The 15,638-nt window shown below is 34.2% G+C and overlaps 1 protein-coding gene across 26 annotated transcripts in view; it reads right to left on the bottom strand.

Moving 5' to 3' along the window:
• Positions 1-10,991: 10,991 nt before the first annotated feature.
• TRIQK (triple QxxK/R motif containing) overlaps positions 10,992-15,638 on the bottom strand; it is an 85,084-nt gene continuing 80,437 nt past the window's right edge. For 21 of the 26 annotated variants that reach the window (XR_012019852.1, XM_072803940.1, XM_072803928.1 and 18 more), the window contains one exon: positions 10,992-14,165. Coding sequence is in view for 25 of the 26 variants with exons in the window: in XM_072803940.1 (XP_072660041.1) it covers positions 14,052-14,165 (114 nt within the window). In the remaining variant the exon portion in view is untranslated. The remainder of the gene's footprint in view (positions 14,166-15,638) is intronic. The other 5 variants (XM_072803947.1, XM_072803941.1, XM_072803944.1 and 2 more) reach the window with 1 other exon arrangement.

Genomic DNA, 15,638 nt, shown 5'->3' with positions numbered 1-15,638 from the left:
AGAGAGGTATTTCCCTTAAAACATGGCTTCTTTGAAGAAATTGAACTATATTTTAATTGTTTCAGAAGATATTTCTGAACATTTATTCCAATGTAAAGATCTTTTTTAAAAAGATCTATAAATAACCCAAATGTTTTGCTTTAAATATATATAATAACATCTTCTTCCATCAATAAATGATAGTCATAATAACTAAATAATTAATATTTATTAAGAAACTATTATGTGTACAGTAATATGCTAGGTACTGTGGTAAAATTGAAACTACAAGACCACTCCCTTCAAATTATGGAGTCCAGTTAGGGATATGCAACTTACACACAGAAAATTTAAATTCAAAATATAATAAAACCTGTTGAAAACAAATCCAAAGTGACCTTATACATTTAGCCTAGAAAATAGCCAATTTCAAACTCTATTTCCAAGGAAATTCTGGGACTGGAAATAATGGTGTCCTCCTGAAACCAAATCTCTCCTCAAGTCTTCCCCCAAAATGATAATATCAAAATACAGTACAAATAAAACCCCAAATGACTGATGTCTTTAGCTTTACTAGGAAATAGAAAATATCATGATCAAGTTACCGTAGAGATATAAACACCACATTCCAAATGATCCCCTGGGCCTGTAGATGCCAAACATAGGGAAAAGGAAGCTTAAGAGATACCATTAAAAAGGAAAGGAAAGGAAGACACAGACAAACCAAAGACCTCAGAAAAAGAAAGTACAATGTTAAGTGGCAAAATCTGGCGTCTGGTATTTGGAAGGTCACAATATCAGCTATAGGAAAGAGGCTGGAAAATGAGTTGTATTGAAGAAGTCAGCAGCTTCAAAAAATGTTGCTTCCTGGAGACAGTCCTAAAAGTAGAGAAAATATTATGCCCTTGAGGATGTAGTGTAAGTGAGAAAGAAGAAACTAAGAGGGGACTATTGAAGATCTTTCAGGAATAAAAGAGACTAAGACATGTCAATTCTCTGTCTCCCCTACCGCTAGGGCATTCATATAAGAAACAGGCCTTACTATACTGACACTGAAGGGGCACTCCTGAGCTACTGACTCTACCCTCAAAGTACCGATGGATAGGATAAAAAAACTTCAAGCTAACTACATACAAAGCTAATGGAAGATGGAAACAGAAAATTCAAATAAAAATACTTCAGCTGATGAAATGCTCCCTACCAAACAAGAACAGAAAAGCAAGAAAATAAAAGAAAAATCCACAAAACAGTAGACAATTTTTCACTGAATTGAAAAACCTTAAATAAGAAGTTGGAGATTAGATATTAATATACAGATATATGCATAGATGTAGATGTTGATATAAATAAGAATCAGAAATTTTAAAACTAAGCCCATAAATGAGAAAAAAGAAAGTAAATCATTAAGAGTTAATTGATCTCAGTAAACAAATTAAAGAAAAAAAATATACATCTCAGAAATAAAGAATAAATGAAAAGGTATCCAAGGTATAATAGATTCGAGTGAAACTGAATAAGAGACTTAGAAGAAAAGAAAAAAAAAAAAAAAAACCAAAAGGATAAACATGAGATAAGGTAACAAGTAAAATAGTCAAAGAGAAAACAGTTGAAATAGAAGATACGCAGAGAGTTCAACATACATATAATTGAAGTCTTTGAAGAAGGAAAACAAAATGTGTTATAACTGATATATAAAACTATAATCAAAGGCAATTTTTCAGAACTAAGAAAAGTAACCATTTTACATATTCAAAGGCCCACTGTGAGTCTTTGAAAACTCAGAAACAAACTTCGAGCACATATCCTGGAGAAACAGTATGAATTTAAAGACAGAAAAACATTCAGGGTATACAGACAATAAAATCAAATTACTTACAATCACTATTTAAAAAAATAGGCTGGCAACAAACTTCTCAAGGGCAACATACAAAACAAAGCAACAGTGGAAAAGAGTCTTCCTTGAAGATATTCAAGGAAAGAACTCGCAAGCCAAGTATTTTAGAAACAACCAATTGCCCCTCAAGTGGCAAGGCAATAGAAAAGCACTTTTAAAGGTTTATGAATCCACAGAATACTTTACACACGAGCCTTTCCTTGTTTGGATGAGCTTCACTTAACTAGGACATAACTTGAAGAACTCTGGCAAAAGAAATGATGATAAGCATTTCATATATTTAATTTTAGAATTAAATGTAATAATTAAATACCTAAAAGGAGGGTAGTAGCATGGGTGGAAGGAAGAATACTGTGTACATATTATGGTTACATATGATATACTCTGCCAAATTAGAAAGAAAACACCTTGAAATAGAAAGAAAAGACAAAGAAGAAAATAAGATTACTGACTATTTTATAGGCAATGGATAAGAATCAAGGATATCATCTAAGACTGACAGTCTACAGAGTAAAACATTTTTTGTAAAAATGTTTTCATATGCAAAAAAATGTAGAAATATGAGAGAGACCTCTCAATAAAAATGGCAATGTTTAAAAGTACCAAAATAATCTTTTTTTTAAAAAAGTAGAGATATATCAGAGAAACACAACACATATAACAAAATCAATATGGTAATTAGTACATAAAATTATACACAGAATTGATACCAATATATTAACCACATCAAAAAATGTGAATGGGCTTGACTCATCCATTACAAGAAAAAAATTCCTAGTTGGCTCATAGAGTAAATATCAACTCTATAGTTCCACGCAAGAGGCTCACCTCGCATACAGTGTGTCAAAGGTTGAAATTAAAGGTTTTTCATTTATCAGGAAAACAAAACTATGAGAAAGCAGGAATTGTGATATTGACATTTTAAAAAAGTAGAATTCAGGCCAAAAAGTACAAAAAATTCTCTAGAATGTTAGAAGCCAAAACTCACAATAAAGATATAATAGCTATGAATATCAATATATCAAATAACAGAGCAACTACGTTCAAAAAGCAAATACTATAGAGGATGCATGAACAAATAAATACCTAATAATAAAAACCTTAATGTACTAATCTCAATATAAGGTAAATCAAATGGATGAAAAATAAGTAAAAATGTCGAAGATCTGTATAGCATAAGGTAGATTTTGTGTACTTATATATTGAACATAATACTATAATAAAATATACCACTTTTTAAAGTGCACATGAATCTTTCACAAAAAGGAATTATATATTAGGTCAAATAGAAAACATCAGCAAGTTCCACAAAATAGAAATGATGCAAACGACTCTGATTACCGTGCAGTAAAACTTGAACTCAAAAACTAAAACTTAAATACCAGGCTGTTCTACCTGTAGAACAGAAATATATAATATATATGTTAATTAATTAATTAATATATATTATATATATTACATATATATGTTAAATTTCTACTAAATAATTCTTGGATTAGAGGGAAAATGCAAACAATAAGGATGGGATAAGAACAACATCAAGTATCTATTTACAGATGACAGCAGAGTTTCCTTGGAAATTTTTAGAGAATCAATGGTAAAACTAATGCGAAACAATCAAGATGATCTGGAAACTGAAAATTTTAAAGTGAAACATCTTTATATACCCTTTAAAAAAGGCAAAAAGGTAAAATAGATAATAGCAAATGTCAGTAAGCTGGGCACTAGTTGCATGAGTATTTCTTTTTATTTACCTCTCTCAACAATACACATGTATACACACAGGCTTTTAAAAAATGTTGTTTTACATTCTAAAATGATAAAATGGGGGCTCAGACACTGCTTCCATGAAAAAGAATTTATACATTTAAGTTTCTAATAACTCTAAGAATTATGTATCTGTTTCTCAGGCTCGTTATTTAGCTACCTACATATGAAATTTCTCTGGCTGCACTGAATGGGTTTTGTTGAATGAAGAATGGGTTTTGTTGAATGGGTTTTGTTGAATGAAGAAAAGAGGAGAGGAGAAGAGAGGAGAGGAGAGGAGAGAAGAGGAAAGGAAAGGAAAGGAAAGGAAAGGAAAGGAAAGGAAAGGAAAGGAAAGGAAAGGAAAGGAAAGGAAAGGAAAGGAAAGAGGAAAGGAAAGGAAAGGAAAGAGGAAAGGAAAGGAAAGGAAAGGAAAGGAAAGGAAAGGAAAGGAAAGGAAAGGAAAGGAAAGGAAAGGAAAGGAAAGGAAAGGAAAGGAAAGGAAAGGAAAGGAAAGGAAAGGAAAGGAAAGGAAAGGAAAGGAAGGGAAAGGAAAGGAAGGAAAGGAAAGGAAAGGAAGGGAAAGGAAAGGGGAAAGGAGGAATGAAGGAAAGAAAGAAGACAAAAGAGAAAGAAAGAAGAAAAGAAAGGAAAAGAAAAAAGAAAAGGAAAGAAGGTGGAAGGGCCATCCTTTCCTGCTTTAGGAGTTTAGTCTCACAGTGTGTTGAAAAAAATTCTAGATTGTTTGATAACATCAACATCTTAAAGTCCTTCTCCCTTTCCTTTGAAAAAAGAAACCCAGCAAGCTTGCAGTAACACTAGGGATTTGAGCAGCAGGTGGGTCCAGCTCAGGCATGTCTGGGTTTTCCTGTGACCTCCCCCAGCACCACCACCACCACCACCACCACCACGCTCCAGGCGGAGTACTGGATTTGAGTCACAATGAGTATAGACTAGGAGTGCTGGGAGTTAACAAAAACTAAATACCTCTGAGAAAGGACTTGAAGTACCTCCCAAGAAAGGCCTGTCCACACCTCCCCACGTCTACCTTGTTCTCGATGCCATGGTGGCAGTCGCAGCTCTGGGACAGTGGTGGTGCTCAGTGCTGCAGCTGGGGACATTCTGATGCCAGGGGACATTTGGCTATGGCTGGGGACATTTTTGGTTGTAGGCCTTACCTGGGTTCCGTCAGTGTGCGGTCCACACCGCTGTCAAGTTGCAGCCTTGAAAAGTGACCCTTCGGGCTGTGCAAACCTGCAGCGGGTGGAACCACGTTCCAAAGGCTGGGGTGGGCCTGAGGGGCCTCTGCTTGCCCACTGCTCCCCGGGCTGCGGGCTGCAGGCTGCTCAGGGGTCCACCACTGGTCATATCCTCTTGATGACGTCCCCCAACTATAAGGAGGGCAGGAGCAGGTGCTGCTGGCATGAAGTTGCCTGCTAGCACCTAGGTAGGCTGCAAAACCTCCTACAGTTCGCAGGAGGGATCGCCACAGCAAGGAATTACCTGGCCCAAAATGTCAATCAGTGATGCCCAGCTTGAGAAATCCTGTTCTAGGGAATGAGGTGTAGCACCTAATCCAACATATGGACTGAGGAATAAGCCATGGGTCTAGGGCAGTGCTTGGCGTTCGAAATAAAGCAATAAAACCCAGAGTTACTTCCTTAAAGATCTCAGGGCCTGGTTGGGAGGTGCATAAATGGATAATCATGGAAGAAATTCTATAGAAGAGGACAATCACCTAACTTAGCCTTGGGTGGGCAGGGCTGGGGGGCTTCTAGGGGGAAAGTCCAGCGATTTATCGGGGAACACATAAATCTTGGGAGGATAGATATGCAGGCATTTTTCCAGATTAATAAGAGAAAATGAAAAAAAAAAAGGCTTTAGGACAAGGAAGGGAAGAAGGTTAACAATGAGACCGTCACCATGTCTGCAGGTCACATGTCATGAGAGCAAGAGTATCAAGTTTGCTTTCTCGTTCTTAATGTTCGTGGATTTGTTGCAAGCACAAAGTACAGTTCTGCCCTATGGCGAATGCTCAATCAATACTTTTTTGGATGAAAATGAATAAACTTAAATATCAGTTCCTTTCTGAAACATTCTAAATTTCTCCCTATGAAAAAAGCAGAGCTGCCTTTTTCCAGGCTACTTACACTGGGTAGAGATGGGGAATTTGAAAGATGACTTATTAGTACCTGATAGGTGCTTAATGGTTATTAAATGAATGACAAATAGAAGAATGTAGTGGGAAAAAAATGGACAGACCTATCAGGTGTCTGCACTCACGATATAGCTCAATAAGTCTTTCTAGTCCTCTCTGCAGAGTGGAGATGGAGTCACTCAATACAAAGAAGTAAAAATCACTTAAAATCTAATATCCGGAAATGCTTCTTACTTTTTTAAAATATTCTTCAAATGCACTCATATAGGTACACATGTATGTACATACACATTCAAGCAAACTAGAATCCTATCACAAGTATCCTACTTTTAAGTGCTTCTTTACCTCTCTCCATATCAATAGATATTAAAATATACTATTTTAATGAATTCATCACGTTTTATTTAATAGATGTAACACAGTTTGTTTAAAAAGACTTGTGTTGGACATTTACATTGCTTTCAGGTTTTTTGAAGTTATGAACAAAGCTGTGGTTAATGTACTTGGGTGCATTTTTGCACACTACAGGCGTTATTATCTTGAAAGAATTTCTAAAGATATATGGAAGCAACTAAAGTAAATATGAAATTTTAGACTTTTAAAGTACACTGCAAAAGTGCCTTCCAGAAAGTGTGTGAGATTACCATTCCCCCAAGCAGTATATGAAAGAGACTGTTTCCTCACATCTTTAATTAACACTGAGTGCTGGGCTGTGTGTTAGATTTTAATTTAATGTGTTATAATCCAACAGTATTTCCTTTATGATTTCTGACTCATGAATCAATGCCTAGAAATAATTTCTGTACTGGAAGATTCTAAAAACACTGTAGTTTCTTCTAATATTTTATGATTTTTTTTCCATTTAGAAATAATAAATTCCATTAGAAACTAATCTTGTTTTAAGCCATGTTATAGGCATCTTTTAATTTCCAGATGGATACTCAATTTTTTAATATATTTAATATATAATCTATCTTTCCATCTTCATGACTTACAGGATACATTAAGTGAATCTTTATATTTGGATCCATTTCCAGACTGTACATTTTATTGTTTTGTCTACTTTCCTTGACTATGAGATTATTTTAATTATTATAACTTTATAATACACTTTAATATCTGGTGGATTAAGGTTCTCTTTCTGTTTCCAATTTAGAAGAAAGTTTAAATTTGTACAATATTGAATCATCTCATCCAGGGAGACAGTTGGTCTCTTTTTTATTAAAGTTTGATTATCTTATCCTGTAAGGTCTTTTTTCCAATGAAGACTCTTTATATTTCTTGCTGATTGTTTTTCTAGACAATTCATAATTTTGATTGTGACTCTAAGTTATATTTTTTATATTATGATATTTAGCTATTATAATTATTAGGTAGATAGAGCTATTAATTCTTATATAGTTATTTTCCATTGGATCATGTTATATAAATTTAACTCAATATCTTATTAGTTTTCCAGCTAATCATATAATCTGTAAATATTAGTCTTTTCCCACATTTACCACTTATTGTTTTAAAAATCTGACTGCATTGGCTGTCACTTTTGGAAAAATGTAAAATCATATAAAAGCATAAGACTTTCATGATTTTAATAATAATATCTCTAATATAAAGCATGATAATGGAATTTGTGTTTCATTACTGAAAAGAATGATGTTTGCAATGGGTTGAAACACATCACAGGTGTAAAATCTATGGCTTTACAATGATAATAAAAGCAACAACAGGAACAGCAATGGGAAATGTCCATTGGCCACTATTAAAGAGTACTAACCTATTACTCTGAAATTTGATAAAGGGAAAGATTCAAGTATTTATCTTTCCTTCACTGTTAGGAGCCATGTTTTAAGGTAACCAAAAAGTTGATTAAGTTTTTTTTTTTTTTTTTAATTATTTCACTTAAATGCTGAAGAAATGATAGAAAATTATCATTCTGGGGTGCCTGGGTGGCTCAGTCATTTAAGCATCTGACTCTTGATCTCTACTCAGGTCAGGATTCAGAGTCCTGAGACTAAGCCTCAGGGCAAGCTCTGTGCTGGGCACAGAATCTGCTTAGGATTCTCTCTTTTCCCCTCTTCCTGCCCCTCCCCCCAAGTGAGGTTCTCACTTGTGCACATGCTCTCTCACCCTCCCAATTAAAAAAATAAGTAAAATTAAAAAAAAATTATCATTCTGTAATGCCTCATGATATACTAGACCTAGGGAATAATCATAAACAGATGCTAAAAGCTTCAGGCAAAAATGTTGATATAAACCTTATTTTGGAGGGAGTTGGGTTAGTAGCATATGAACCCGCTGGTAAATTTCAACATCTACAAATGAGACTAGAGATTATGTGTCTCATTACGTACTATAACTTTCTATTGCCTTAAAAACAAACAAATAACAATAACAAAACTATCTGGATCTAATCTAGCCTAAGATCTAAATACTAGTTCATAGAAAATATGAAAAAAGGAGGTATAGGGCAGACTGGGTGGCTCAACAGTTTAGTGCCTGCCTTCAGCCCAGGGTGTGATCCTGGAGACCAGGGATCGAGCCCCACGTCGGGCTCTCTGCATGGGGCCTGCTTTTCCCTCTGCCTGTGTCTCTGCCTCTCTCTGTCTCTCATGAATAAATGAATAAAACCTTTTAAAAATAAAAGAAAAAAGGAGGTATAAAATAAATAACAAAATGAAAATAGCCAAATCTAGAATATTGGACATTTAGGAAGACAAATAATGTGGTTTCTTCAACAAATCAATAGCGTTAAAGACAAAGAGATTTGCTACAGAATAAAAGAAATTTAAGAGGTTTACCATCAAATGCAGTACAGATCTTGACTCGAAAATCTATTATCTATCCATATAAATATATATCTTGAAAACAATTAGGGACGTTCTCAGATGGACTTAGTAGTAAATGATATGAAGAAATAACTAATCCTATTAGCTGTAATAATAGCTTCCTGAGAATTTATTACGAGAAAAAAGATAACAAATAAACAAAAAGTAAAGGTTCTTCTCAGAGATGTATACTGAGATATTTATAGGTAAAATGTCACCTTCTTTGAGGTTCACTTTAAAATACCTCAGGTTACAAAAAAGAGAAATGGGGGAAATGAGTGGCAAAATATTGGTAATTGTTGACTCCAGGTGATGGGTACACTGGGGTTCATTATACTCTTCTCTCTAGTTTGTGTAATGCAGGTGGTTGGTAATAAAAAGGAAAGGGCTAAGGAGTGAGAGGTGGTGGGAAAGATAGATGAGGATCAATCTTGGTTCTAAGCAAAAGAGCAGAGGTAGTTAATACGGTGAGTACATAGTTAAGAATGACCTGATGTACAGTGAGGTTCACACAAACTGAGAGAGCAAATGTTGGAAACTGCCTAGAGTGTGGAGCTGGGGTCGGGAGAGGAGAAGTTGAAAGGTAGAAAAGGGAGCAAGGGTCCTCAAATAAGATGCCTACAAGGGCGCTGGCTATCTGGATCACCAATGTTTGCGAACTCGTGTAATAAATGATTGTTTATGCCTGGATTATTTCTCTGTGATCTACCAACTTCTCACACGCCAGTGCTTCGTGCAAAGCATCCTATTGCTGCTAAGACTGTGACCTGCTTCTCATGGACATTACAGCCAGAGTTCTATCTCAACATGGTTTATTTATAAAACCTTCTCTTAAAAAACTAATAGCTGCTGCAATGTAAGAGATGTACCGTGTCTTTAACCTCACTTTATAAATATGAAAACAGAAAAAAAAAACTTCTAATTTTCTTTTTGTGTGTGTTATCCTAGGATGTACAGAGAAGGCAATCCAATGAAAGACCTGCCTTGTCACATTCAGTAGAGCAACTGCAGTAGCAATTTGTTAGCAGATGGATAGCTGAACGCTAAAAAGGATAATAAACTAGAACGAAATTAGATATTGAAATCAATTTCTTTTAAGCTTACCATGAAACTTCAGATTTACACAATTGTATTTGAAGAAGTCAGAAAAAAAAAAAGGCATACTAAGATGGGTGCCCATGAAAACAGAACTTTACACATGCTATAGCCTTTATAGTCACCATTTACTTGGTTGGTTCAAATATTTATAGTTCATTGTTATGACTGCCAAAACTGGCAACCACAAGGATTGTTGTCTCAATTAGGACAGTAAACAGATTGTCTCTTTTTTTAATGAAAAAATCTAAAATGTAATACTTCACAGTTTAACATGTTTATTCATCTAAACGAGCTAAAAAATAATGGTGCGACATCTGTTCGAGAGGCATTGGTACCTCAAATTTTGGCTGCCTCCCCACCAATTTGGTTGTTGTTTTAAAAAATGAAGAATAGGAGGGGGTACTGTCATCAAAAAATCTTCTGGCATGTAAAGTATCTTATTTTTCTTGAAATAAGGATCTCATGTCTGTTGCTAAGGATAAAAAAAAAATTATTTAAGAATGAGGCACTATGTTGAATAGGGCAGCAGTTCAATTGTTTTAAATGAATTTACTGGCCCATTCTGGATATTTCCACACTGGTATAATTCTTTGAGTAGCTCTCCCAGTTTCCTTCATACTTACCTGCATCACTAACATACAAAATAAAATCGTAAGGATGTTTCTATTGGCACTGAATTCATCTGCTAGTTTTTTTTTTTTTCTTACTGTGGGTTGCACTGATTCTAGATATGATGTCAGTGAAACAAAATCTAGCAAACATCATTCTATCCAGGCTGCATTGGAGCAATTCTAATAAAAGAAGGCAGTGCTGCTAAGGGAGAAATGGTAGGAATCTCCCTAGAGAAGCCCAAGGTAAGTGCACTTATCTTAGATAGTCTCTGGCTCAACAACCTTACATTATGGATGAAATACATGAAAATTCTCTAAGTTTAATTTCTACAAGTTTTATTTCTGAAGCCCATCTAAATAAAGCATAGTTTATTGGATTATCATTGACTATATTGTTTTAGAATCTGGAAAATATACTGCTTGAGCATTCACGTAAATATAAGCATAATGACAATTTAGTTTTATTTTCATTGGGTATGAGGATGTATACTAGGTCAAATTAAAAACAGTGTGGTTTTTAACAATACTAAGATAAAAATAACATATTTGATTTCCTAGAAAAGAGCAACGTCTCTGTTCTGCAGTAAACTTAACACTAGGTGTCTTGATCTTAAAAAGGAACAGGATGAAACATATATTTGTCCCAGAACATTCGATGATCATAAATGCTAAATGCTGAGTTGATTAATATAGTGATTTCTAAGTTTTATTTATTAAATGCAAATAATTTTTGATTATCTGTTACATGCAGCAACTGTACCAGATTCTGAGAGGACTAAAAGAAATTAACTTAAATTTTGACATGCATTTATTCAATATGTGCAGATCACTATGCTACTGGAATTACAGAAATGAATAAGAACATATTTTCAGGATCTTGCAATCATTGGTTGGGGTAGAAGTATTTCAGAAAAATTGAAAAGACGGAAAATCTTCAAGTATGTGCCACCTGAAAACAAACTCTCCATGGGTACAATGATAGGCTTTTTGTTCATTTGCTTTAAAAGAAATCCTGGATGAGGTTATATTTTTTACAGTATCTCTTCTCAGGTGAATCTATAGATGTTTATTTTGCACGCAGAGTAAGAACCAGTAACTCTTCTAGCTCCATTCACAGTACCCCACAGGCTGTATGTAAACTCTGCTGCATTAGCTGAAATTGATCCTGCAGAGCATGTTAACAAATAGATTCTAACATTCTGAAAAGTCCTTATAATTTTTCTGTTTTTTGTCTTCTGAATCACTCTGAGCAGTGAATTGCTGGAGGAGAAAAACCCACACCTAAAATATGTGTCTGATGCCAGTCTTAGATTTTTGTCAGACATCAGTCACTATTCAGAAGTGTGGTCCCCTGAAAATGCAGGCCGGACATCACCTCTCCATCTTCAAAGATTCAAACCTGATTTCAAGCTGGAATTTCTCTACAGGTTGCTTCCCAGTTAATGTGAGTTTGAAAAATTTGCATTTCATGAAAACAGTGTTGTATAAACATATATTGTCTCAGTTTACCTGCTATTTGTTAAAATCAGAGTGGGACTTAACGGATTTAACGGTTCTCTGGAGCCATCATAAGTCAACTGCACAAATGAACTAGCCAGAGACTCAGGGTGTCGGTAAAATGAGGTAATCAAACTAGCCTATAATTATACTATGTATAGATCAATATTTATTACTATCAGAAACAACCTTTTTCCCTCAAGAGAATACCTCAAGAACAGAAGGGAAGAGTAAATTTTTTTTTCAGGGTAATGAATTTTCAGATATCGCCAAGAGCATATTCACCTATTTTAAATACTGTAAATTTGGTTATATTTCACTTGGATAGGTATCTAATAAACAATTATTACATATCTTCTCATTTAAATTACTACTGAAATTAGAAATAATCTCTATTGAATCTGACTTTTTAACACCATATGGGAGGTAAAGTAACTAAATGAAAATTGTTCACGTAAATGTGATAGGAGTGGGGGAAAAGCAGTATTTCTTGACATGTGGCATGTCACTCAGGAAAGGAAAAGGCCCATCATATCCAAAATGCCAGCTTGGATATTCCCTTTCCACCCACTTCTCGAACAGACATACCACATGGCATTAAATGCTGCAACCTTTCCTAAAAATGCCACTTGGATTGGTCTGCTGTGGTGAGTGTATAAGAACTCTTGGTCTGTCTCATGTGTTTGTGATTTCAAGGGGTAGGATCCAGTAAATAACACTGGCTAAATTTTGCCCTCAGATGTTTGGCATAAATGATCTGTGAGGATACTGGAACTTTGGGCTGTTTTCACATTGATGAAATAAATTATGCTATTTGAAAAAATTCTACAGAAAATAATGCTACACAGTCCTATTCAACTATTTGCAAAAGTCTCAAAGAATATCGAGGGTATTCATCAAAGCTTTCTTCTCTTGGCAAATATGGAAATAATCTTAACATTTTATTTGCTCTTCATAAGTACAGTATCTATGATATAAAACACTTTGTTGCGCATGTTTTAAACTATTAATCTTTTATACATCTTTATATAAGGCAGTAGCTAACAAGTCTGCTGTGGACACAGATTTTCCCATTTTCAAAGCTTTACGTATTTGTGTGTTCTAAAAATACCTTTTAAAAAAATCCATTACCCATAAAAATATTGACTATATTGATTGTTATACTCCAACAAATGCAAAGTACCTTGAAAATTCATGTAAACAAGAAATCACATATGTGAGTAATAGAAGACATATTATCTTCTTGTATTATTTATTTTCCACGAAACAGTTCTAATTGATTAACTCTCAAGAGACAAAGCGTAATTTTGTAAACCAACTTTGTATTGTTTAGATTTAAGAGACAATCCAAGAAAATGATTCTGAATAGGTAGGACTTCTGTTACTGTTGTGTGGGAAGGAGAAAAAAATCAAAACAGAACTGCACAACTTAATGACAGATTGTTACATATCTCCCTAACAAGAGGGGCAAACTGATACTGCAAGCAGCCAGAACAACGTAATTAAAATAGAATTCCAAGTTTATACTAATACAATAATAAGTTAATTAAAATCAAGATCAACTGAACTTTCTATTTACACCAGTTCAGACAGCCCAAGAGGAAAGGAACTCTATTTTACAGACATATGTGACTCTTTGAGCTTCTGTCATCCAGGTGCCATTTCTGATGGAGCACATGTGCACTGAACAGTTGGCAAAGAAGGAAAAAGATTACTGTAGATGTATGGCAGATAGTCTCTCTAATGATATAAAATATGTCTGGAAAGAAAGCAGGGCTTCTTTGTAAAATGAAAAATTTCCCATGACTTTTCATTCCTTCTTAGGTTCTGAATGTGATTTGAGAATGTTTCTGTAAATGAGGATATATACTTTTACTTATGATGTATATGGGACAAAAATAGATTTAGTAATCTGTAAGTGATGGAGTTATACACATAAATTGGCTGAGACATCCGAAGAATTTAGGATCTGTTTTCCATTTAATCTAAACGCACCATGAATAGGTTGCCTGTCAAAGTAGAAAGATTTATAAAAGTATCCAGTAGCATACATTATACTACGTTGCTAGGTAAGGTTCTTTTCTTGATATCCTATGCAACTATTTAAAAAGATGTTTCTGAAAACTGAAAATACCAGCAGAAAGAATTCAAGATGTTCCAGTTTCAGTACTTTAGAAAAAGTATTGGTCCCAAGGGGTACTTTTATAAAATTATTTCCCTTTAATGCATTGATTGCTGTTCAGCTAATCTTCATCTCGTTCCAGATCAGGGTCAACATCTGTGGACAGTCTGAGATAAAAGAAAGCATAGAAAGCCAGTAGGAGGGCCAATATAGCTGCAAGTACGAGGCCAACTTCCTGAGGAGGGGAAAAAAAAAAAAGTAGGTTTGAAATTGATGAAAAGAGATTGGCTCATGTTATAAGTTTCATCAGAGAAAATAGCAACCTAATTCTATCATCCAGAATAATTATTTGAACCTAATTAATCACATTCTATTTGTTTAACACTTCTTGTCATTAAGTATACTTAATACCGACTGCAAAAACAAGTACATCAGTGGGCGACTGATTTCTACTATTATTTCTATGCAATTTGTGCTTTTCTAATAGTAAAATCAAACTTCATAATTTTAACATATTTTCATAGTTGGGATATCAAGGTGTTGAGTGCATGCAGTGTAGTTTGTGCCTACATAGTTTCCCTGTTCTCTATCTGAGTATGTTTGACTTTATTTGTTGCTTCAATAAATTTGTTATTAGTTGTAGCTTTTGGACACTGGTTTATCTTTCTTTTTCTAATGGGAAGAAACTATTACAACCAGTTTCTAAATTATGTCTCTGTAAAGCTTTTTTATGTATTATTTTGTTGAAATTCTAATTTTTAAACTCTGAATTCTATAGTTCATAATGTAGGGGAACAAAACTGAGTACTCTTCGCTCATGAAGCAAGATACAGTATAATGTACCAGAACTGTGAAGGTTGATTCTGAATATTTCATTTGGTGATTTGATGTGGATTATATTAATTATGTTAAAATAGTGGACAAAAATTTTACTACATGTATTATGGTAAAAATCCTATTATCTCTTAAAAACTCCATAAACATAATATATATATATATGAAGTATATAGTATACAGTATGTAGTATACACACACACATACACTTTAAGGAATGTTCTCAATATTAACATATCATTTGGCTAAAAAAAGCAAAAAAAGAGCAACTAGTGCCAGTTCCATACCCTAAAGAGCCTAATATGCCTTTCTAATTTTCAATTGTGTATCATACCCATTCCTGGCATTGTTTTATGGAGAAGCAGTTTATTTGCATTTACATGAATATATTTTACATTTCATCAGAACGTAAAATTATTAATTCAACAGATGCCACCTAATAAACTTTAAAAACAGTAAAATAAATTTGGTTTATAATCAACATGAAATTTTTACCTGGGCGCTGAAATCACACATGGGTACCTTATGCAGACATTTTACATTTATTTAGATTTCCAGACTATGAAAAAAAATATTGATAAAAATCATGGGGTTGACAGACTCAGTGTCCACTATTTTTGTAAGGTTTCGTTTTTTAAATCTAATACATCAATTTAATGTCAAATGAAAGTGAATTTTTCTTTGTTGCAGTTGGAACACTTTGGCATCTCAAAAGGGCACGGCAGCATCAGACAGGTTTCATTTATATTCTTATATCCACAGCTGTGCTCCCAGACCCATCTGGTTACACAGCTACTAATTTTAAGAGGATGTAATAAACAAGTGACACACAACTGCAAACTCCATCTGTTCTGTATAGTGGACAACAAAACTG

The sequence above is a fragment of the Canis lupus genome, chromosome 28 (assembly GCF_048164855.1).
Source record: "Canis lupus baileyi chromosome 28, mCanLup2.hap1, whole genome shotgun sequence".
In the NCBI taxonomy this organism is placed as follows: domain Eukaryota; kingdom Metazoa; phylum Chordata; class Mammalia; order Carnivora; family Canidae; genus Canis; species Canis lupus.
This window is presented reverse-complemented; position numbering and strand designations above follow the sequence as displayed.